The sequence below is a fragment of the Nansenia antarctica genome (genome assembly GCF_963989245.1).
Source record: "Nansenia antarctica genome assembly, chromosome: 4".
Classification (NCBI taxonomy): domain Eukaryota; kingdom Metazoa; phylum Chordata; class Actinopteri; order Argentiniformes; family Microstomatidae; genus Nansenia; species Nansenia antarctica.
This window is the reverse complement of record NC_137689.1, coordinates 70,923,702-70,948,907: the sequence shown is the minus strand read 5'-3', so window position 1 is coordinate 70,948,907 and position 25,206 is coordinate 70,923,702. Positions and strand designations below refer to the sequence as shown.

At 47.0% G+C, this 25,206-nt stretch overlaps 2 protein-coding genes across 2 annotated transcripts; one reads left to right on the top strand and one right to left on the bottom strand.

Moving 5' to 3' along the window:
- Nucleotides 1-212: 212 nt before the first annotated feature.
- c6.2 (complement component 6, duplicate 2) lies at nt 213-11,603 on the top strand (the record flags this gene model as incomplete). Its single annotated transcript, XM_080529673.1, has 17 exons — nt 213-358; nt 1,834-1,990; nt 2,082-2,226; nt 2,348-2,489; nt 3,084-3,228; nt 4,317-4,529; nt 4,778-5,018; nt 5,281-5,403; nt 5,817-5,983; nt 6,471-6,696; nt 7,286-7,454; nt 7,702-7,816; nt 8,039-8,171; nt 8,670-8,864; nt 9,206-9,293; nt 9,687-9,928; nt 11,431-11,603. 17 exons carry the CDS (start codon nt 213-215, stop codon nt 11,601-11,603), a joined length of 2,820 nt encoding a protein of 939 aa, XP_080385799.1.
- A 743-nt stretch (nt 11,604-12,346) lies between these two features.
- Nucleotides 12,347-24,581, bottom strand: LOC308156814 (complement component C7-like). The gene is made up of 18 exons (XM_080530253.1): nt 24,530-24,581; nt 24,208-24,284; nt 23,495-23,570; nt 22,635-22,776; nt 21,862-22,006; nt 21,177-21,315; nt 20,370-20,498; nt 19,627-19,870; nt 19,141-19,260; nt 18,343-18,509; nt 17,082-17,310; nt 16,738-16,909; nt 16,346-16,433; nt 15,950-16,082; nt 15,594-15,782; nt 14,136-14,223; nt 13,353-13,534; nt 12,347-13,202 (listed from the first exon to the last, which is right to left on the bottom strand). Exons 1-18 carry the CDS (start codon nt 24,533-24,535, stop codon nt 13,024-13,026), a joined length of 2,505 nt encoding a protein of 834 aa, XP_080386379.1. The 5' UTR covers nt 24,536-24,581; the 3' UTR covers nt 12,347-13,023.
- Between the last annotated feature and the right edge of the window lie 625 nt (nt 24,582-25,206).

Sequence of the window (25,206 nt, the reverse complement as noted above, 5' to 3'; positions counted from 1 at the left end):
TGTCTTTCTCTCTCTATCTCTCTCTCTCACTCATGCTGTCTTTCTCTCTCTCTCTCTCTCTCTCTCTCTCTCACTCATTCTGTCTCACTTTGTCTCTATCTGTCTCTGTGTGTGTGTGTGTGTGTGTGTGTGTGTGTCTCTCTCTCTCTCTCTCTTTCTCCATGTCTCAGTTCATTCGATAGTGAGCTGTTCCCCGACCGCTCCTCCTCTCCATGGATCGTACGGGTCACCTCCTGGTGCTGGTCCATATCCTGGGCTCAGTGAGCCTCAGCCTGAGCTGCTTCTGTGACCACTACGCCTGGAGCTCCTGGTCCTACTGCTCCAAGACCTGCAACTACGGCACCCAGAACCGCCAGAGGTACAGAACCCGAACCGTCTGAGCGACATAATTGATGGACGCATCAATTATGTCGCACCTCACATATTGTTTGACAAGCTGGGGCCATGCATACAGCACTTCCCTAAAGCTATTAGCCACCCTATACAAGCGGACCCTTAAGGTCATGGACCAGAAGCCCAACAGCACACACTACTGTACCATCCTAGACAAATGTAAATACCTTAGCTGGGAAGACACCATCAAATACAAAAACATCTGTCTCATCCATAAAATTCTGCATAACAAAGCTCCTCCCCCGCTTAACTCTTTCATAAACCAGCGTGACCACAGCTTACGGCCCACCAGAAGCACCTCTCGTGGCAACCTTATAGTTCCATTCAGGAAAAGCACCTTCAGTAAGCAATCCTTCTCAGTGATAGCAATAGAAAACTGGAACTCACTACCCAACCAACTCAAAGACATACATACTTACTCCACCTTCACAACACACATGAAAGCCTGGCTGACACAGAACTATACTTGTCCTCATTAATCCCTCTCTGTGCTGCCTCCCCATAATGCCTTTTTTTGTATGTTTTGTTTTGTTTCATGTATTGCTGTTTGTAAGTGCTTAATGTTGTGTGGCCTGTAATTGTCCTGTGGCTTCTATGTGCTTGAAATGTCGCTGCCCCCATAAGTGTGTATGTGGTGTTTGTTGTAGCCCCTTCCATCACCTCAGCTTGCTTACGTGTGTTTTTTGTCAAGTGTGATGTTGGGGTACCTTGTCTCAGCCACGTGTTCTTAGAATATTTAAATGTTTTATTTTAACTAATGACGTTACTTTTCAGGATGCCATGTTGCAACTGGCCGGGGACTTTTTTACTGTATTTTATATGGTTCATGTATTTGGATTGTCCTCGATATAATAAACTAATAAACTAAAACTAAACTAAACTAAACTGACTCACTATCCATATAAGAATAATCTGAAAACCATTTGAACAGACACTTTTATTTGATGTACGATGACTGATTACAGGGACAGGGTCTCCCCTGGAGTAACTTGTAAGTAAGTAGGGGTGTTCCCCAGTGGAATTTGAACTCATGACCTTCTGATAACCAGTCCAACAGACTATCCACTAACCCCTCTTAAGCTGGACGGTCAGATAATTGGGCCCAAATTCTACTTTAATTTAGGTATTAATTTGTTTATTGATTACTTGGTGAGTCCAGAGCTCTGTTTTCCTTTGGGGGGTGTTGGCTCAGGAATGTGTAGTGCATGTGTGTGTTGTCTCGGGGAGGGGGGAGGGGGGGGCATGGCCAATAAATCATTGTTTGTTTATTACTGTTTTCTTGGCGCCGTCATGGCGACAGTTGGTGTGTATTAGTGCTGACGGTTGGTCGTAGCCTACCGCGCGACAAAAATGAAGATCAGTCACAGGGAAAAATAGAGTTGTGGTGGGAAAATAGCCTTGTTGTGTTGTGTTGGCTTCCTCAACCCGCCTGTCTTGCAGGGCTATCGTCTATGACGACTACTACTGGAAGAACAGTTGCGAGCAGCTGTGTAAGAAGTATGAGAGCAGAGCGTGTAACTCCAAGGCCTGCGCCATCCACTGTCAGGTGACAGACTTCGGGGGTTGGTCCAAGTGCTCTCCCTGTGCCAAAAAACAGGCAAGTGAAAAGGGTATAAACACACACACACACACACACAGGATTACACCTCGTCTTGTCTCTGACTGTGTGGTTTCACGGTGTGGTGTAGTTCAGGACCAGGGCTCTGGAGAGGCCGGCCCAGTTCGGAGGCGTGGACTGCAGCGAGCTGCTGACAGACGAGAGGCCCTGTCACCCAAGAGAAGACTGCAAGATGGAGCCGCTCAACTGCCACGACAAGTTTAAGTGTGCCAACGGTCAGCCATGTCACCTAGCATCAATGTAGACAAAATACACACACACACACACACGCACACACACGCACACGCACACTCAGACACGGCTATCACAGTATATCGCTGTTTTCCCTCGTCTCAGGTCGCTGTATCAACGCCACACTAGAGTGCAACAAGCAGGACGACTGCGGGGACAGGTCTGACGAGAGGGACTGTGGCCGCTTCTCGACGGTGTGTCCCGTGGCGCGGAGAGCGCCCCCCGGATCAGACCTCATAGGCAACGGGTAGGGTCAGGTAGCATGGCTACCTAGGGGTTAAACATCTCTGGACATCGTAGGGCAGGCGGTGTGACTTGAATAGATTCTGGTTATTTTTGGTGAGGTAATTCAAAACATTTAATTGTTCAGGTAACTCACCAACTGCCAAAGAATTCCGGTACACTCACCACCTCGAGTGCCAAGTATTCTATGTGGTATCTTACCTAGCAACAATAATTGATTGGCTATAAAATGACCGCATCATCATTTATACATTGTTGCGGAATAAAGTCAACCCTCGACACAGTTGACAGTTTGGGGTGATTTTATTCACCCTCGGCACTGAATGAGTAAAAAAAAAAGTAGAACCACCCAGATGGACAAGTGAAAGCATCGCCCACCACTGAGTTTCTAATGTCCCTGAGTCATTCTACCAATACAAAAGCTCAGATATTTATGTTGAGATGTAAGACCCCCCCATACCCCGACCCCTCACACCACCACCTGCCAGTAGTTCAATGCTTTTGTCCTGGGGGGGTGATTGATTGATTGATTGATTGATTGAACCAAAACATGGTTTTGTTTGGTTTGTCATCCGTCTGCGTCCTGCGACGGGCTCAGGTTTGACGCCATGGCGGAGACAGTGAGGGCGGCCGTGCTGGACAACACGCTGATGGGCGGAGAGTGTCGCACCGGGAAAACCTACGGGAGCAGCTATCGCCTCATCTACCGCCTCCCAGCCAACCTAGAGAGCTTTGAGACCCAGGTACTGCACAGCACCTCTGTGGCGCCATGGGGGGGGGGGGGCGTATGTGTATTGTAATTTCTTTCTTTCAGAATAGTTGATATTCTGGGCGGAGTGTTTGAATGTTTAATCTCATATTTGTAATTTACTGTAGGTCCATATACTATGTCTATCGATTTAGTGCTGCCCATAGCCACCGCCAGCAACCCCCTCCCCCCTCCTCCCCCCGTCGACCCCTTCCCACCCAAGGTTGTTGGTTCTGGCGCCGGGGCCTGGTAACAGGGGTCCCCTCACCGCCCCACTGATCCTCACTGAATCCTTCACCCAATCCTGGCTGTCGTCTATGTCATCCAAGCCAGTCTCCAGATAATCACGTTTGATCCTCCAGACCATGTCTCCTGGCTCTGCAGTATCTCCTGCTTATCAGTGTCTCCTGCTCTGCAGCGTCTTCTGCTTAAACGCATTACGCCGCCGGTGGAGCTGGCCACCTTGTTTCAGGAGCTAAATTTTTTGGGGGTTATTTATAGTCGTTTTTATACTGTTTGTTATATCCTTAATTTCACCTCTGGGATCAATAAAGTACCTATTTATCTATCTATCTCTCTCTTTCTCTCTCTCTTTCTCTCTCTCTATCTATCTCTCTATCTCTCTCTCTGTTTCTATCTATCTCTCTCTCTATCTATCTCTCTCTCTATCTATCTATCTTTCTCTTTCTCTTTCTCTCTCTCTCTCTCTCTCTCTCTATCTATCTATCTATGTATCTATCTCTCTCTCTATCTATCTCTCTCTCTCTATCTATCTATCTATCTATCTATCTATCTATCTATCTATCTATCTATCTATCTATCTGCAGAAACGATCCCCCAGAATGTAATCATTTGAAGACTATGTTAGTTTCAGAATTGCAGTCAGTCAGCAAATTGAAATGTATAAATGTCAGACTTACTATGAGTCCTCACACAGAGTCAGGACTGGGTAATCCAGAAGGCCTTTCTATTCACTTAGACGCAGTTACCTGCGTTTGTACGCTAGGCGACTAGATCCTCTCTGACGTGGATCAGATCAATGGTGGTCCTGTGTGGGTCTAACACTGGGTTCTTGTTCCCCAGGTGGGAATCCCAGACGACTTTAAACTGAAACCCGCTCCGGTCCGCACGGAGGTGGTCGACCTGCCGAGGTCCTTCGCAAAGAACCCTGTTACTAGTGGCAACAACAAAGGGAACAGCTTCCTGTGGATCCCCATCTTCTACCTGGGCAGCGACAGTCACAGCGGGTCGCACAAAAAGGAGTTCAAGGAAACGACTCAATCCTCCAAGACGATGGTAAACTGCACTGAAAGTCTGGAAACTAATACGGACACAGTCACACACACACACACACACACACACACAGGCGGACATATGCAGACAGACAGACAGACAGACAGGCTGACCAGTGTGCACACACAAACACACACACACACACACACACACAGACACACACACACACACACACACACACACACATACACACACACACACACACACACACACAACACATGATGTTGATTTAATGCCACCTGGTCTCCTAGGACTCCCAGTTCTACCGCGTGGACCAGGTGCTTCCGGTGTCCAAGTTCAAGATGAAAGATTCGGACCTCAGCCTGTCAGGCCCTTTCCTGGAGTTCCTCAGTAGCCTGCCTCTGGAGTACAACTACGCCCTCTACAGGCAGATCTTCCAACTGTTTGGGACCCACTACTATGCCTCCGGGTCCCTAGGGGGCCACTATGACATGCTTTACCAGTACAACCGAGAGACGCTGAAGAACTCTGGTATGAGAGCACAGCCTAGTGGTGAACAAGAGGCATGACAGGACATAGTAGTACTGTAACCTGCCAAGCGAGAATGAATGAATGAATGAATGGACTTTATTGTCATTGCTACAGTACAGGTACCAAACAACGAAATTTAGGAGAAGTTCTGCCGAAGCGTTTTTTTCCCCCACAACTGTGTTGTTGATCTGTTGTCACGGACAGTTTGTCTGTTTGTGCGTCTGGACTGTTGAGACATGTATGTGTGTTCGATTCCCTCCAGGTTTAAAAGAGGAGGCGAGGAAAGGGTGTCTTCGGGATGAGTCTGAAGAGAAAATCATAATCTACTTCTCTAAATCGGACACGAGCACATGCGATGAGGATAAGAAGACTGTAAAACACAAAGGTATTTATTTGGCCGAACACAAACAGACGCTGCATGAATTACACATAGCACAGCCACCCGTACCCGGGCACACTCTCATTATGGAGTGTCATTCACAACAGATTTGTCACACTGTAGAAATCAAGTGCTTCTTGCAGAATAAAATGCCTTCACTCCACTGCATGCGCTTGGTTGGTGGCCACCACTGACAGTGCGTTTTGGTCAAGGGGCGGCAGGTAGCCTAGCCTAGAGGTTAGAGAGGCCGGCCAGCCAATCAGTGGGTCGCTGGTTATGGGCTGGGCAGGTGTGAGGGGGGTGCTGAAGAGGGTACTGAAGGGAGGCGGGGGGGGGGTGAAAAAAATGTCATCACATTCCAAACAATTGATTGATTGATTGATTGGCAAATAAAACATGGTGTGTCCTGTGTATGTCAGGTTTGTTTATGCAGAGGTCAGAGAAGGCTATCTCCAGGGTGCGTGGAGGCAGGTCCGGGGAGGCCGCCGCCCTGGCCTGGGAGAAGAAAGGCGCGGGGGGAGGGAGCTCCGCCTACAAGAACTGGGCCAAAAGCCTCATCGATAACCCGACCGTGGTGGAATACCAGGTACCCCTTTGTCTGTTTGATTTATTTTTGTGTGTGCTTAACACTAGAACAGCCACGAGTGAGTTAAGAAAAATATTATATCTTTGCACTTGATCAAATTTCCGGACCCTCCTTTCAGGACCTTTCCTAGATATGTGCGTTCTACCAACCAGTATCCTTACATATTCAAAATCACATCAGGATAAGCTAATATAAAGCTATTTTGCCGTTTTTCTGTGTAGGAAGCAGGCTAATTTACAAGCGGCCAAATAGTGGTCGTTGTCTCAGTCTATTTGTCAAATGGTTGTCATGGGTCTTGATGGGACGGGGGGTATAGTCTGGTCACCCCAAATCTGTTGGCCCCCCCAGCACGATCATGACAACAATAGGAGCCGATTTTACAGCACAAACAGATGGGGCGTGACCGAGCTGAGAAGGATCCCAAGATAAACAAAAAACAATAATTTGGGTGTGCTTCCTGTTTCCTGTTTCCTGTCTCTGTGTCCAGCTGTTGCCCCTCATCGAGCTGGTGAAGGACATCCCCTGCGCCGTCACCAAGAGGAGGCACCTCAGGAAGGCGCTGATGGAATACGTGGCGGACTTTGACTCCTGCAAGTGCGCCCCCTGCCCCAACAATGCTCGGCCTGCCCTCTTGGGCACAGAGTGCCACTGTATATGCCAGACTGGCACCTACGGATCCCACTGTGAAACACGGGCCAAAGACTTCACCTCAGGTTCATCCGGCTCATCACCTCACCTTGTGACTCTGATATAATAATATATTTGTGTGTATGTATAATAATAATATGTGACAACAGCTAGTGAAAGCGAACAGGAACAAGTTGCCAATCAATCAGAATGTTCTGACTTTTATTCTGAAAATGTTGTTGAAAATCGATGACACACTCGCTAGTCAAGCCAAAATATTGCAATGCAATGGACTTCGGTGAGTAATCCCTACTACTACCTAGTTACCTAGTTACCGTACTACCCGCTTTCACCAGCTGCTGTCACATACTATGTATGTATATAGAATAGAATAGAATGGGATGGAATAGTACAATAATGTTGTGCAGCTCCTGTATCAATACAAAGTCATTCACACCAGAATGTGTGAATTAGGTTTAGGGTTAAGTCTGCAGAATGTGACAGAATTAGTGCAGAATGTGATTTCACATTTGGTTTGTTCACACCAGACACGGCTGAATGTGGTTTCACGCCTGGTCCGTTCACACCAGACACGGCTGAATGTGGTTTCACGCCTGGTCCGTTCACACCAGACGTGGCTGAATGTGGTTTGCTTGGTTTGGTTTTGTTCTCCAGAGGTGGTGGATGGGTACTGGAGCTGCTGGGGGGGCTGGAGCCCCTGTGGGGCAGCCATGAAGAAGTATCGGACCCGGGAGTGTAACAACCCAGCTCCCATGAGAGGAGGCAAAGCCTGCCAGGGACCCAAGAAACAAGAGGAGCGCTGCTTCGTCTCCATCTTCCAAGAGTAAGACAGACTGTTAGCCTGGTGTGGTATTACAGCTGCTGCTGCGGTGGCTCTCCTCTCATGCTACTGCAAAGTGGTGTCTAGGATTGGAATTCACATGAAGAGGAAGAGAGATGGTCCAGTATTCTGCCTGGTCATATCCGTAGAGGTTTTAAATCACTGTGCACTTGAATGTACGAAGGTTATATTCATGTGCGTCGAGTCAGTTGGTTTCTGATTTGTGTTTCTGTGTGTTTTCACTCCATAGCAAAGACGTCTGTATCAATGACGCAGACTTTCAAAAGGAGGGACGCGCAGAGGGGTTGCCCCCTGGCGTGGAGGGATGCGTAAGACCCAAGAGTCCTGACAACAGCTACCTCAGGGTAAAATAAAGCAATGCTAACAATGCCAACAGCCACTGGAGGAAATAACCTAAGCTAACAATGCGAAAATAGGCACTGAAGAATAAATCAAAGCTAACAATGCTAATAGGCACTGAGGGATAAACCAACGCTAACAGCATCACAGTAATGATTGTCCAAAGACTAGAGAGCTTCACAGGATAAACATTGCACCCTCTCTGTTCTCTCCGTTCTCCCTGGCAGAAAGATAAGCGCTACTATGCGTTCGGCGAGATGGAGGAGTTCCTGTGCTTCACTGGGTTTGAGGGGGACGGTTACCGGTTCTTCAACTGCAAGCCTGACGGCACCTGGACTGAATCTCCAGGGAAGTGCCTCAGTAAGTCTCCCCCGGAGAACCAACTGTCTCCAACAGAGTACGGTCTGGGGCAGGAACCAGCCGCTGGCATAAGCACTCTATGCGGTTGTTTAGGGTCACAACCACTAGAGGGGGCTAACACTTGCGCCGTCGATTTAGCTACCACCCACCGTCAATCAAAAACTCAGCTACCCCCACCAGACCAAGAATCCATGTATTTCCGCTTTAGATGTTATTAGGCATAGTACTGGATCTTTATGTTAACTCATCAATTGCCGAATAATCTACCTAGCAACAACACTTTGATTGGCTACAAAATGAAGGAGCATAATATGCTTGTTTTTTTTGGAGAATAAAGTCACCCTCTGCGCTCTAGAATTTGGCCGACTTTATTCACCCTCGGCAATGAATGAGTTAAACCGCTTAGACCTGTTGAGTGGGTGTATTTGGGTTGAGTGGGTGTGTTTGGGTTGAGTGGGTGTGTTTGGGTTGAGTGGGTGTGTTTGTCGTCCATCTTAGTACAGGTGTGCTTCCCGCCCGCCATGCCCGAGGGTATCTCAGCCTTCCCAGGGCAGGATGAGTACAAGGTGGGCCAGACCTTTGGGCTCACCTGTGGTGAGGAAGGCATGGTGCCTTCAGTCCGCAGCCACTACAAGTGTGGCAAGGGTGGTCGCTGGGACCCGCCTTTCCCAACAGGCCTGCAATGCATAGTTGGTAAGGACTTTTTGAGGTAAAAACTATTGTTTTTGACAGTTTAATTTCCCTTTCAAAACCCCCCAGTTAGGGATAAACTCATCTGCACATGAAGCTCACATGGTGATAGTAGCCTTTAAAATGTCTGTCTTGATGGTGTCTGTCTCTGTCTCTGTCTCTGTCTCTGTCTCTGTCTCGGTTGGTCCGCCTGCCTGCCTGTCTGTCTGTCTGTCTGTCTGTCTCTGTCTGTCTGTCTGTCTGTCTACCTGCCCGTCTATCTATCTATCTGTCTGCCTGCCTGCCTGCCTGTCTGTCTGTCTGTCTGTCTGTCTGCCCGTCTATCTGTCTGTCTGTCTGTCTAGATGTGCCGTTTGTTCCTGATGTCCAGTGTGAGAGAGGACAGAAGCTGGAAGGTTCCACCTGTGTCTGCCACGAGCGGAAGACCTGCCTGTGAGCACCTTCAGCTGTCAAACACCACGTACACAATCATACATACACCAATGTTACTGTTTTAAAACTCAATGTTACTGTTTTAAAACTCAATGTTACTGTTTTAAAACTCAATGTTACTGTTTTAAAACACAATGTTACTGTTTTAAAACTCAATGTTAGTGTTTTAAAACCCAATGTTACTGTTTTAAAAATCAATGTTACTGTTTTAAAACTCAATGTTACTGTTTTAAAACTCAATGTTACTGTTTTAAAACCGCTGTTTTTGCTGCCCTACTCTGCTTTCTCTTGAGTCCTCATCTGGGACTGACAGATGTTTTCTGTGTGTGTGTGTGTGTGTGTGTGTGTGCGTGCGTGTATGTGTGTGTGTGTGTGTACTGTATCTCATTGCAGTCCATACAAACCAGCATACTGCATCTTGAACATGGACGTTGGCACCACTGTCATGATGTCAGACTGTTCCTTCCACGCTGGGCGTTGCCACGGCGACCGGCTCTTCTTCGTGAACAAGGGTCCGTGCAACGAGGACGCGGCCAGCCTGGACTGGGCCAAGTTCAGAGCCGAAATGTCTGCCAAGAGCTCCGTCCAGGAGCCCTGCGCCTCTGACACCTGCTACGACTGGGAGACCTGCTCCGGTGCGTCCAACTGTCACCTCAGATACAACCTGCTGGCAGTTTGAATCTATTCCTTTTGAAATAACCGTTACACAAACCAACTGTCACCTCCTCAGATTCAACCCCCTGGTTTGAATCTATTGCTTTTGAAATAACCGTTACTCAAACCAACTGTCACCTCAGATTCAACCCCCTGGTTTGAATCTATTCCTTTTGAAATAACCTTTACACAAACCAACTGTCACCTCCTCAGATTCAACCCCCTGGTTTGAATCTATTCCTTTTGAAATAACCGTTACACAAACCAACTGTCACCTCCTCAGATTCAACCCGCTGGCAGTTTGGATCTATTCCTGTTGAAATAACCTTTACACAATCCATTTCCTGATTTGCGGAGGCGGTAGCGTAGAGGTTAGAGAGGCCGGCTAGCAATCGGAAGGTCGATCGTTTGATCCCCACCTTAGAAGGGAGCTGAATGTGAGCTGGTGACTGGAGGGTTGCTGAGGTGCCTACCAATGCCATTGTGCTCTTGAGCAAGGCACTTAACCCCTAATCGCTCCAGGGTCACTCCCTATGGCTGACCCTGTGCCTAGAGCAAAAAATACATTTCGTTGTACTCTGTGCAGTGACAAGAAGGTTGAATTGAATCTAATCTAATCTAATTTAATCTAATTTAATCTAATTTAATCTAATTTAATCTAATTTCCTGATGGGTCCCTTCTTGAATACTATACATACATATACAATACTATATACTCTATATAACAGAGTTGAGATAGTCAAACTCACTCATCCAGTTCAAATATGCCGTCCAGGCCCTGAACACAGCAAAGACCTAGGTTCTGGGCCCTGGACAGTCTGGACGGATTGATGGCAGCTGCTGGACTGAAAAAATCAGGTGTAGTGCTGAGGCACAAACATGTACATTTCAAGCCTGCAAACTGCGACACTTTAAATAAATGTGAAATAACACTACTGTGCAATATGACAACCCTAGTCGTCTATCTGTACAGTATAGTATAGTGGATAGTGTACATAGCCTTTATTTATGTAAACCAGCTCCTTCCCTTCATGTGTTTTTTTTCTTCCCTTTCCTAACACCAGGGGAGCCACCCCTCCTAAATTTCGTTGTTTGGTACCTGTACTGTAGCAATGACAATAAAGACCATTCATTCATTCATTCAAATACCCCCACCCACACTGTGGAATAGCTAGCTGTTGAATACCTAGCTTTTGGATAGCTTGTTTACATCGGATATTTGAGGCGCCGGCCACGTGTGTTGGCAGAGGTCAGTCGGAGCAGCTTGAATTGCGGGGGCGACTGTTTGCACGACTTCACGTGTGTTTCATATACTACTATGCCTGCATCGGTAGACATTTGTCATATTAGCCCTAACCTAACTTGACCTAACCACACTCAACGTACAGCAGTGTACATGCATTTCAGCTTGTCCACTTACTCCATGACAAGATATCAAATCACGTCATCCATTTTGTGCCCTTCCTCTCTCCGTCCCCCTCAGAGACCGCCAAGACGTGTGGCTGCAAACACCCCCGGGAATGCCCCTCAGACGAGGACTTCTGTGTGAAGATGGCGGCCGTGCCGGTCAGCAGGACCATGAGCCTCTGCACCATGGGTGCCATCAAGTGTCTGAGGATGCCGTTTGAGATCGTCAACGAAGGCCCGTGTGAATAGCCCTGATGATGTCACATCCTGTCTGAAGGCATTTGTATACAGTAGCGCTTTTAGCAATTCAGTTTCTTCACAAAGTGCTTCGACTCTAACAGGCTTAACAGTGACATAACAGAGTCCTACGCAGTGTCTGTTCCTACCACACACTGAGCCTTTCCTCTTTCCATGTTGTAGTATTCTCTCGCTCTCTCTCGTTCTCTCTCTGTCACACACACACATACACACACACACACACACATGCACATGTACACACACGTGTCCACCTCTGTCCCCTTCATATTATACCTCACATCATCAGCTTGTACTCACTGTTAAAGGGCTAGTTTTGTTTTTTCTCGATGTAAGACCTCATTTTCTACTTGTTGTGGCTCATCCAGACACGTTTGTCAGTCTTTCTATTCTGTCTTTGAGTGGCTCTGGGACTAGAGTTTAACCAAGCCAGTGTACATAAATAAATCAATTCCATCTCATATCTTTGTGGTTCTACCTGCATGTTACATTTTACATGACATGTTTGGCATTTAGCAGACGCCTTTATCCAAAGCGACTTACAAATGAAAACAATTAGTTATTTCCACTATTACAAATGTAAACGGAAATTACTTGAACTGAGAATACTTCCCGTATTGCCATTGAATGTAATAAAACAACAATATATAAGCAAAAATAGTTTAAAAAGACAATGATCATGTATTTATTTGGGATATTGTATTGAAATATCAATATCCTGAACAAAAAAACAACTCTTGTTCGTTGATGTTTTATTCTCCCGCACAAAAGGATAATCTACAAAATACAAAAGAACAGTATTTACAGCTTTACATTTACATTTGAACCATTTAGCAGACCCTTCTATCCAAAGCGACTTACAATTAGAGATTACAGGGACAGTCTCCCTGGAGACTACGGGGGGTAGTGGTGGTCTAGTGGATAGTGAGTTGGACTTGGGATCGGAAGGTTGTGAGTTCAAATCCCGCCTGAAGCCACACCACTACTAGTGTGCCCTTGTGTAAGGCACTTAGCCCTCAGTTACTCCAGGGGGAATGTCCCTGTAATTCGTAATTGTAAGTCGCTTTGGATAAAAGCGTCTGCTAAATGGCCAAATTAATTAAATTAATTAAATTGGAGTAATTTAGTGCCTTACTAAAGGGCACGCTAGTGGTGGTGTTGCCAGGCCTGAGGCCACCACTAACCCCTGCATGAAACCAACATATCAAAGACACGCTTCTCATTCTATAACCATCATTAACAGGCAGAACAGAAGATCTACCTCTATCTTTGTACACTACAAACAGTAAAAGGACAACCCCTCCTCTGTTACATGTGCATTACAATAGAACACAACAAGAGACTACCTTTATGTACACTACTTTACATACCAGTGGGTTATTATGAACATTGTGTGGAGGTCAGGTGGACCCTTTCATGCCGGACAGGCCTCGATGCCGACCACTGTGACCGGCTCCCCCCCGCACCGCAGAGCCCCAACCTCGCACTCCGTCATCGTCTCGGCAACGGCACCGGCCCCTGGCGTGACGCACAGGTGGGCGGAGTCATCAGGGCACTCGCCGGGATCTCGGCATACGCACTGGGAGGCTGACTCTGAAATAAAAACACATAAGATTAGGGTGATGATGAATACACACTCACAGGCACGTGCGCACACACACACACACACACACACACACACACACGCACACACACACTCACAGACACACACACACACACACACACACACTCGTGACTCCTCACCGTCACACTTCTCCCCAGGTTGGCAGTTTTGACAGGAAGTAAACTCGTGCTTCGGCCAATCACAATCACTGTCCTTGACCAGCGTGAAGCTCCGCCCCAGACACTGCAGAGCGCCCAGCTGGCACACGCCCAGCGGAGTCGTCCTCCCGGTGTGGAGCGTGGCACACAGTGCCAGAGACGGGCTAGAGCAGGGAGAGAAATAACGGCATAACAGTCAGTCTCACTCTGCTGCATGTCCTCTTAACACTAAATCAGTCCTCCATCATTTTATCCCTGTGAGTAAAAAATAAGTGTTATATCTTTGCACTCGATCAAATTTCAGGACCCTCCTATCATGACTTTTCCTAGATATGTGCGTTCTACCTCCCCAGTATCCTTACCTTTTCAAAATCACATCAGGATAAGGTAGTATGAAGCTATATGGCCGTTTTTCTGTGTAGGAAGCAGGCTAATTTACAAGCGGCCAACTAGTGGTCGCTGTGTGTAAATAGCAGGTTAGCATTTTAAAAGAGGGCTAGGGCTCTTTTAGTAGGTAAAAAGGCTGTTCTAGTGTTAAGCTTCATTCCCTATTTGGTTAATTTCCGCCGAAAAAGAACAGACCCAAAACCGAACTGCTCATAACATTAGACTTGATTGATGATGATCAGACGCAAAAGCAGGATGCAGGATTTGATAGGTAACACTTTGATGTTTTGTGTGGATGTGCTCAGGTCATAGTTCAGAATAACATACCACACATAGTAGTAACTCCTAGTATGTGGACAGACTCCAGATCATACTCACAGGCACTGGTACGGCAGTTTACACACACACTCGCTCCTCCCTGCTGTTTCCCACGGTTTACACTCCAGCACAGGTGGAGAGGTGGGGCCTTTTGGGACACAGAAAAACCACATTCAATATAATAATCTAAAATAATACACGCCATTTAGCTGATGCTTGTATCCAAAGCGACTTACATTGCAGTGAGTGCACACATGTTTCAGCATATATGGTCCCAGCGAGAATCGAACCCACAACCTAAGCGTTGTTATCGCCATGCTCGGCCAACTGAGCCACAGAGGAGCATTCAGAGATCAATGACCTCCTTGTTTCTTTATAGAGCAACATCTCTGTGCAGGCGTTTCCTTCTACTGTAGTCAAATCCAATCAAATAACATTTTACAATCAATAAATCAACAATCCGCTTGTCTTCCAGTGAGTGCGTTTGAATTTGTCTGGTAAACAATGCGTTCAAAAAGACTGTTGTACAACAGAGACGTGGATACCCCATCCAGAGTGCTAGCTGACTGATGAACTGACTAATTGAGGAGGCAGATGTACATTTACATTTTTGGCATTTAGCAGACGCCTCATCTATCCATCAGTCATAGCAAGAAAAAGTAATCTATGCTTGGGCCAGGGGCCATTGGCAGTCATAATGCTAGAAGAAGGATCTATCTATCTCTCTCTCTCTCTCTCTCTCTCTCTCTCTCTCTCTCTCTATTATATATATATATATATTTACAGAAGAGAAACTGTACATGGGGATACAGAGGATGAGGAGGTCTTTAGAAGGGACAGTTAAGGTGTAGCCTGAAGAGATGGGTGTTATGATGCGTTTTTGTGTGACTATATGCAAATGTTGTGTGCCTATCAAATATTGCAATACTCATTGTTTAACCTTAAACATACTTTAAGTGTGCCCACTCTCAGTAGTAAACAACATTCTTAGGAGCAGGCATATACCATATCAAGTAACAGTGAGACCAGTTTAACTCTAAGGACATAGGAGCCTACCCAGTGGTCAGCAGAGCAGAACAGCATGAACACAGGATAGCCATGTATGGGAACTAATGTCAATATTGTAAGTTACGAGGTAAAAGCTATTTCCTCTCTGAGAACTGTATATAAGCTGTAACAAACATCAGTACTTTGCTTGGCATCTCTTTATGCCACAGCCAGGCTCGGCACCAGCCGCAGCCAAGCTCGACATCTCCTATGTTGTGGCCATGCTTGAAGCTTGGACTTAACAGAGCATGCTGCCTTGGAAACATCTGTACATGGGAATGCAACCCAGATCTGCCTAATACAATGATTACGATTCAACCGTCTCTCTGAGTCATCAATATATCATTTCCGGCCACCTGACCAAGAACGATCAATATATCAATGGGTCTACGTCTGGATACACCATCCGGAGTGCTAGCTGACTGATGAACAGGCTAATTGAGGAGGCAGGTGTGTCTCAGAGTCTCTCACCCTCTCTGCACGTCACTCTGCCTGGGGACGGCGACCACTGGAGGCTGGAGCTGCAGATGACCTCCGACTCTCCCTCCAGCACCATCCCCGCGGGACAGGACAGGGTCACCCTGTCCCCGATCTGATAGGTCGCTCTCCAAGGCTCGCCCGTGACGTCACTCGCAAGGGACGGAACTCCGCACGATGCACCTGAAACACAACCTGAGTGAGCTGAGCTGCTTTGGATCGAGCAGCTTTTGGTCCATTTTCTAACCAAGCACAAACCTTGTGACTTTAACTTGAACTTAACTGATGTTCTAGAGTGTAACGGACGAGTGTAGGACCTTGAGAGCGTCATTAACCCTTTGAATACTCACTCTTGCACATGGCGGGTCCCCTGCTCCAGCTCTTGTCATCTGCGCACACAGCCAAGGCCCCCCCAGCCACGTAGTGTCCCTCGATGCAGGAGTAGTCGATCTTACTTCCCACAGGGTAAACATCTCTGGGGTTCTGGGAGACACACACACACACACACACACACACACATACACATACACACGGGGGGGGGGGTCAATTAGCAGACAAACTCAAACACACTCACTAGAAGGCAAGAGGCAATTGCGAGGCAAAGAGGCAAAGAAGCAATTCACATCTGTATGGTTGTATGGTGATGTGATGTGATATGACTTGTATTTCTCTCTCTCTCTCCCTCTCCCTCTCTCTCTCTCTATCTCTCTCTCTCTATCTCTCTCTCTCTCTCTCTCTCTCCTCACCAGTATAAAGCCGTTCCTCAGGGAGGGTGGAGCTCCGCATGTCTTGGGTGGCGTGATCGAGAGACCAAAGCAGTGAGGCTCCATCATCCTACACACACACACACACACACACACACACACACACACACACACACACACACACAGATCATAGTCAGCTTACAATAATGTTGTAAATACAGTACAGTAGTCCTTCATTACGTCAGGGGCTGTACAGGAGGTTGGAACGTAACAGAATGTTGTTCAGAAAGAAATGCACTGTCTAGAACTGTTATGTGGATCAGGGAGTCTTGTCAGCTCCGTAAACGTACACTTCTATCTGCAGCATTCTGAACGTTTCAGCTCAGTGACTGAATGCACCGTAGCTGTTCTAGGACAGGTGTGTTTCCCCTCACCGTAGATACTGGAGGTCAGGCTCTTCACAGGGCTGGTGTTCCACAGGCAGACCCTCACACTGGTCCCCTCCTCTCCTGGGGGCGGGGTTAGTGCAGCTACGAGTCCTTGACCTCTGACCCTGAGAACAGGATCCCCACAACGACCAGCAGTTCCAGCCTCCATGGATCACCCCTGAGAGACGGTATATCAACCAATCACAATCAACGAAGAAAACCCTACAGTAAACATTGATCCACTTACGAATGACCTCATTCCAACAGTTGATAGGATTGATTGCGTGGCGAACAAAAACAGAGTTAGTTTGGTTGTCGTTTGTGTGTTAGAGTAGCGGAGGTCGTCTTACCTGGCTGTTCTCCGATGGCGTTGCCGATCTCGCAGGCCGAGCCCGAGGTGCCGGGCCGGCACACGCAGGTACACTGGGTGCCGGTCAGCAGGGGGCGCCCGTTGCTGTGGCAGGGGCGGCAGTGGCACGGGTGGCGCTCCGTCAGGTACTCCTCCGTGGCTCTCCTCAGGTGGAGCTTCTTCAGACCGGCACACTGTACCTCCTTCACCAGCTCAGACAGAGGGAGCAGCTGCCCACAGGAGGAATGGAGGTCAATGACTTTTCTATGGCTACAACACCAGTATAATGTAGAGAATTCAATGACTTTTCTTTTTTAAAGGTTATTTTTTTCAGAGTGGGGCAGTCCCACTCATATATATATATATATTTGTTTTAATGGATAGAGATAGTGAAGGTAGACAGGAAAGTAAGGAGGAGAGGGCATGTCAGCAGGGCATGGGCCGGATTCGAACCCATGCTGACATGGGCATATGTGTGCACTGTAGACCACTGGTCTGGTGCTAGACCACTGGACCACCCCAGGCCACTTCAATGACATTTCTAAGGGTACAACCCCAGTATAATGTAGAATTCAATGACTTTTCTATGGCTACAACCCCAGTATAATGTAGAATTCAATGACTTTTCTATGGCTACAACCCCAGTATAATGTAGAATTCAATGACTTTTCTAAAGCTACAACCCCAGTATAATGTAGAGAATTCAATGACTTTTCTAAGGGTACAACCCCAGTATGATGTAGAATTCAATGACTTTTCTAAAGCTCCAACCCCAGTATAATGTTGTGTACGGATATAGTCATAGTCATGATAATGTTTGTTTTTTCTATGTTGACTGATGGATAGATGATTCACTTACTTAGATAAAAGTATTTGTTATGAGTCGCTTTGGATAACGGCTAAATAAAAAAAAAATAATATATATATAATATATATTAATGTAAAATGTAAAATGTCTAATGAACTACGCCCTCAAAACACCCCATAAACAGGCCCTCAAAACCCACCTCTTCAAGCTCGCCTTCACCAGTTAACCCTCTCCCCCTCCCCTTCCCATGTGTCCCCAGCACTACCTCAATTAGGCCCCTATACTTTCTTTTATTTATTTATTTAATTCTTTTTATTATTACTACTCGATCTTTTCAGTTTGTAAAGCGTCTTTGAGTGTCTAGAAAAGCTCTATACAAGTCTAATGTATCATTAATATTATTATTATTATTATTATTATTATTATTATTATAATAATGCAGCGTGAGCGTTACCTTCTGGTTGATGACCTGAGGGAAGTCCTTGACCGACACGGCCCAGCTGGCGTAGGTCTCTGCGTTGGCCTCTGGGTACTCCAGGTTCAGCACGCTCAGGGCGGCGTTGAAGGACGTGTCTCCTCCGACGATGTTGGTCTTCACCTTCAGCTTGTTGTTGTTGTAGTCTGCAGACAGGACAGGTGGTTGGCAGAGCTGACCATCTGAGTCTGTCCTTGTCAATCCAGCCCTGGGGGGGGGGTGGCGAGTTTCCCCCCGAAAGCGACTGCATGGGGGTCAGTTTTTTCCGAAAAGCTTCATAGCCTAATTAGTCGTGATGTTAGAATTATAAGGTTCTATCTCCATTTTTGTCAAAATTGAGTTTTTTACATAATCTGATCCATTAGGTGTTTATTAATGCCTGTGTGGTGTTATTTTTAAAATGTTGACATCTTTGAGTTACTAATTCATAAAATACAAAAGTTCCATCTCACAAAACATAATGGAATGTAAAAACGTTGACGCTCAATATCTCTGAACTACCCTAAACGGAGGTAGAACCGTATAATTCTAAGGTCACGAAGTAGTGAATCGGATGGTTTAAGCTATGAAGCTTTTCGGAAAAAACTGACCCCCAGTCGGGCCTACTGCATAGTCTACTTCACCATGTAGACAGTTGATTTAACCTCCAACTGTGTTGCTTTTGATTCCGGAGAGCACTAGTGGTGGTAGAGTATAATTAGTATAACTACTATAATTAGTATAATTAGTATAATTAGTATAATTCAGGGTGATCATCGTGGGAGTTGAGGGACCTACCTCTGGAGCTCTTGAGGGCTTTTGTTAGTCTTTTACAAACAGTTTTGGTCTTTTTTTTAAGACCAAAGTATTTTCTTTTCGTCTTCCTCCAGCACCTTTGCCATTCTAAATCTGTTGTACCTTTATTCAGTGAAAAAGAGAGAGAGAGAAAAAGTAGCTAGTTAGTTACAGTTTAATGGTTGTGATAGTTACACTAAAACCCTGGTTATCACTGTGCCTACCTGGTAGCTTCCAACCTTCCCCTGTACTGATTGTCACGGACGGTTCTGACTTTTCTTTTGAAAGCCGGAACTACGTTTCAATGTTGTTGAGAATCACAACACAAACTCGCTAGTCAAGCCAAAATACTGCAACGCAATGGATTCGCATTCAACACTACTTTACATTGTTAGCAGGCTCACAAAACAAGCTGTGTTAGTTGATCTATCTACCTACCAATCTATCTATCTATCTAAGTCTGGCAGGAGGTATTAGGGTTCAACTCACTCTCCTCTTTCAGGGCCTGGTGGTCAAACTCCAGCAGGGCCTGGTACTGGCCCCCCAGGGCCCCCTCTGACGGGTAGTGTGTCCCGTAGTTCTGCAGCAGCGCGCGGTAGGCCGGGTACTCGTAGGTGACGGGGAGGGAGGACAGGGCCTTCCAGAAGCCCTCGGCCAGAGGGACGTACTGGGGAGCAGAGTTCTGGAACTGGGCCAGCTCCACCTGGTTCTTTAAGATCAGCAGCTTGTGAGACTGGTGGGGGGGAGAGGCAAGAGAGAGGGAGGGGGGAGGGGAGAGGTGATAGAGAGGGAGGGAGGGGGGGAGGGAGGCAATAGAGAGGGAGGGGGGGAGTGGAGAGGTAATAGAGAGGGAGGGGGGGAGGAAGGAGAGGCGATAGAGAGGGGGAGTGGAGAGGTGATAGAGAGGGAGGGAGGAGAGGTGATAGAGAGGGAGGGGGGAAGGTAGGAGAGGCGATAGAGGGGGGGAGTGGAGAGGTGATGGAGAGGGAGGGAGGAGAGGTGATAGAGAGGAAGGAGCAGAGGTGATGGAGAGGGAGAGGGAGGGAGGAGAGGGAAAGGAGAGGTGATAGAGGGGGAGGGGGAGAGGTGATGGAGAGGAATGGGAGGAGAGGGAGGAGAAGTGATAGAGAGTCAGACGGAGGGGAAGAGAGGGAGAGGAGAGGGACGCAGGGTTAATATGCTGTACATAGAGTATAGGATAGAATAGAAGAGGAAACAACCCGCTGGGTCACCTTGTCTTTGCTGAGGTCGGTGTGGAAGGTGCGGCGGTTGAGGCCCACCAGGGCGTTGCTCTGCGAGTGCTTCATGTACTCCCAGGAGTTCTCGTACGCCTCGTCGTCAACCTCGTTCTGTACCTTCACCTGGGAGGACATTCACACACACACACACACACACCAGCTCACGTTGACTCACCCACTCACCGCCAAGTGAGTGCCAAGTGTTTTATATTTACCTAGCGACAACATTTTGATTGGCTACAAAATGAAGCATCGTCATGAGTTAGTGAGTTAAAGACGTCACCTTTGGCACTGAATGAGTTGAGGACACTGAGGACTACAAAAATGGACTAGTGCAAAAAAGTTCTTGAGTAGTTCCCCGTGTTCGCCGTCTTATTTTGGGCTGTCGTGACGGACACATCAGTTTTGGTGAGAGAGACTACCATAGACAGTACTCAAGTTGTAAAAGAAAATCGGGGGGTGGATGGTGGATTTTATCATATAGAGACAATTTTAGCATCCCCACAGCGTCAGTGACTTCAGTGTCAGTGACTTGGTAAAAATGTCATTGCATGTGTGCGTGCCCCCCTCGCCCACAGTATTTTACTCAATATGCGCAAAACTAAATGTTGAAATAGCAGTAATAATACCACGTTCATTGATAAAATGACATAAGGGATGGAAAGGGGGGATGGCAGTTTTAGAAGGGGGATGGTTTTGACTGTTTTTATTTCCGGGGGGATGCCATCCCCCCTCATCCCCCCTCAACTCGAGTGTTGACCATAGACCTGTGGTCTGTCGTCTCACTGTGCTGTGGCTGACCTGGAAGTTGTATCGCAGGACGCTCTGCGGCAGTCTGTAGGAGGTCTTGTGGTCTCCACTGAACACCTTCCTGCACTGCCCTCCGAAGCTCAGGGTGTTGATCACACTGCCCCTCGACTCCCCCGTCAGCACGTCGAACCTGGGGGGACAGGGGGACGGGCGGGGGGGGACGGGCGGGGGGGTGGAGAGTGAGGATTTACTTGCATACAGTCGAGGCCAACTGTAAAGCGAGGGGGAAGCGAACACAGAACAGTTCCAGTTGTCAGTCCCCTAACAGAAAGTGCCGCCTGAACGTTCGTATATCGTATTTTCAACTTTCAACACTATAGGCCAACTGTAAACCCATCAACATTCAACAACGCCTTCTGTACAAACGACGTCAACCTCAGTCATGTATATGTTACGGTACATGTGGGAATACGGTTAGGGTTAGGTGCTAGGGTGACTTGGTCCATGCTGGCATGTCTAACCCTAACCCTAACCCTAACCTTAACCGTAGCACCTAACCCTAACCCTAGTTTTCCCACATGTACCGTAACATGTACACTCAGATAGATAGTGAACATTCATTCGATCCTCTGAAAAGGAAGTACGCCACCGAAATCCACCACGTTAGCCAGATGTACACATACTGTCTAAGACATCTTCTGAGAGGGATAAGGGGAGGGTGAGGGGATGTTCCTACCCGTTGCCGGTGAGGTCAGAGTTGGGCGGGGTCTTGTCCAGGTCACACACAAGATGGCTGCTGTCCTCGTCACATCTCCTCTCGTCTGAGCCGTCCTCGCAGTCCTGGTCGCCGTTACACACGAGCGTGCGACTCAGACACACACCTGCAGGACACACAGGGAGGAAGAGCTCTGGCTTCAGCATACGCTGAGCATGTACACACAGAGAGAGAGAGAGAGAGAGAGAGAGAGAGAGAGAGAGAGAGGGGGGGAGATATAGAGAGAGAAACAGAGAGGGAGAGAGAGAGAGAGAGAGTGTGTGAGAGAGAGAGAGAGGGGGGGAGAGATAGAGAGAGAGGGAGAGAGGGAGAGGGAGAGAGATAGAGAGAGAGGGGGAGAGATAGAGAGAGAGAGGAGGGGGAGAGATAGAGAGAGAGGGAGAGAGGGAGAGGGAGAGAGATAGAGAGAGAGGGGGAGAGATAGAGAGAGAGACAGAGAGGGAGAGGGAGAGAGATAGAGAGAGAGGGGGGGAGAGATAGAGAGATAGAGAGAGAGGGGGAGAGATAGAGAGAGAGACAGAGAGGGAGAGGGAGAGAGATAGAGAGAGAGAGGGGGGGAGAGATAGAGAGAGAGAGAGAGAGAGAGGGAGAGGGAGAGAGATAGAGAGAGAGACAGAGAGGGAGAGGGAGAGAGATAGAGAGAGAGGGAGAGAGAGACAGAGATATACAAGAAAAACAATAAACAAAAGTACACCAGTCCTACAAAGCATCCCTAACCGGTGTAGTAAATATACCTGAGGAGCAGCGGAACCTTTCTCCACAGCCTGTTCCCAGGGGGCATCCTTTCTTTGGGACACACTCCTGTCTCTGAGTGCCGTCCCCTGAACACTGGCCCCCACCATACTGGGCAAACACCCCCACTGAACGGGCACGCACCTGGGCACATCCAGTAAAGATGCAACATACTGTATCAATTTATAAAAGTAACATCAAGAAAAAGGCTTAACAGTTCGTGACGTTATAATTATAAGGTTCTATCTCCATTTTTGTCAAAATTTTGTTTTTTACATAATCTGATCCATTAGGTGTTTATTAATGCCTGTGTGGTGTTATTTTTAAAATGTTGACATTTTTTAGTTAGTAATTCATAAAATACAAAGGTTCCATCTCACAAAACATAATGGAATGTAAAAACATTGACGCTCAATATCTCTGAACCACCCTAAAGGAGATAGAACCTTATCATTCTAAGCTCACGAGTTCATGGGAAAGGTAAACAAAATCAAAACCATTCCGTTAAAATTTGGAAGTGAAAAGTGAAATGTGTTTGTGTTTGAAATGTGTCCAGAAAGGTACTTGCTAATGCTGGTAGTTCAAACAGAAATCATTTACATTTTACATGGTTGCCATTTAGCACACACCTTTATCCCAAATGCCAAAAATGTAAATGTAAAATCCCAAGCGACTTACAACAAGTACACTTGTATAAGTAAGTGAATCATCAGTCATCGCAAAGTAATCTATGCTATGGCCAGGGGCCGTTGGCAGTCAAAATGCATTTTATTTATTTTGTGTGTGTGTGCGTGTGTGTGTGTGTGTGTGTGTGTAAATGTGTAAATGTGTAAATGTGTGTTCTCTAGACTCTAGAGCCTACCTGTGTTTTAGTACAGCCGTCACATTCAGACCATTCTCCATAAGCTCCCCACATGCAGTTTACAGGCCGCTCACCGCTGAGCAGGAGGAAAAACAAAATAATGTTCAGTGTTCAACTAAATGTCAATATTGAGCGAGAAAATAAACTGGCTAACAATCAAGGCTGAGAGGCCGTGGGTTATCCCAGTAAGCAAACAATACCCCCCCCCCCCCCCCCTCATCTTTGGCAGCCGTGGAGCAGTTAGGAGTTAAGTGCCTTGCTCAAGGGCACAACGGCAGTGGTAGGCACCTTAGATATGATGCCAGCAACCCTCCAGTCAGCCAGCTCACATCTGCCTCCTTCCTGGGGTGGAGGGAGGAGGATGGAACCAGCAACTTTCCGGTTACCTCTCTCTTTTTTTTTCTTTTCTTTTTTTAAAAAGTTATTTTAAGTTATTTTTTCTGAGTGGGGCAGTCCCACTCATATTTTGGATTTTTATTTGACAGAGACAGTGAAGACAGACAGGAAAGTAAGGAGAAGAAGGGAGAGAGAGGGCATGTCAGCAGGTGCATGGGGCCGGATTCAAACCCATGCCGACATGGGCATAATGGGTGCAGACCTGTAGACCATGGTGCTAAACCACTGGACCACCCCACTGGACCACCCCAGGCCACCCGGCTGCCTCTCTTAACCTCTGGGCTACATGGGTCACCCTGGACAGAGCTGGTACATACCGGACCTGAGGTACCGGGAAGACCAGCAGCAGCAGCAGCAGTGACGTTAGCCAGGACAGAGCTATTTCCACATTCAACTATAGAGGGAACAACAGGATACACACTCAGAACACAAAACAAAAGCTTCTTTTCATATCCGTTAAGGGTCATTTGGGAGCACTAGTCTGTTCGGAGCCCACGTGGCTTCGTGCCATGTCTTACGTACACGCCAAGGCACGCGTCAAAAACATCTGAGAGGCGTAATGTCTTCTACAGACCAGAGTTGTGTCACACTTGACATTTGTTGTGATCATTTTGACAGGAGGTTGAGAGTGCTGCTTACCTTCATGATGTTCTCCACAGAGACAGGCCCGCTCCTCTGGACCTGCTCCGGCTGACCCTGGCTCATAATATACCCATGAAGAGATGTTGCTCAACAGATTCACTGAGTTAAGGAATTTCCACACTGGAGAAACACTGTGTTCCCTGTCGCCCTGCCAGACAATGACAATGACAATGAACTGCCTTCCCCCATCCCCCCCGCCCCTCTCTCAGTGGTATGAGTCATGAATGAGGGGTTTTGTACCACAGTGCCAGCTCCAATGCCAGTCAGCAGATTTCTACAGTTTATTTTCCTTGCCATAGGCATGTGTTCATTTTTCGTTGGTTTGTTGATGCGTTGGTGTGGTGTAATAGTGTGTCATAGGTACCATAATCAAAGGTTAGGAAATCATTTCTGTGTTTACATTGTGAAAAGTAGGGCTGTGAGATTGGAGGGAGTTGCACAACAGTTGTTTTTCCTGAATTGGTCTCTCTGCTCTGCACGATTCATGCAAAGGCCCGAATTTATGTAGCCAAGTGAGTAGGAGTTAGCATACAGCATATCTAAAACCCCTCAAAAAAAGTTTGGAAACACTTTTTTTGTTGATTATTCCTCCCCTTTAATAATACCAGTTGGTATTGTATTTTATAGTGTTGGAAAGCCTGATTAGTCACCTTTACAACGAGGTACAACTTGTA

Excerpts from the sequence above, each read along its gene's own strand:
- LOC308156814 (XM_080530253.1), bottom strand. Across the intron at positions 16,910-17,081 it reads CGCCATCGGAGAACAGCCAG|GGGTGATCCATGGAGGCTGG; the intron begins GTAAGACGACCT and ends ACCGTCTCTCAG. Across the intron at positions 16,434-16,737 it reads CCTGACCTCCAGTATCTACG|GATGATGGAGCCTCACTGCT; the intron begins GTGAGGGGAAAC and ends GTGTGTGTGTAG.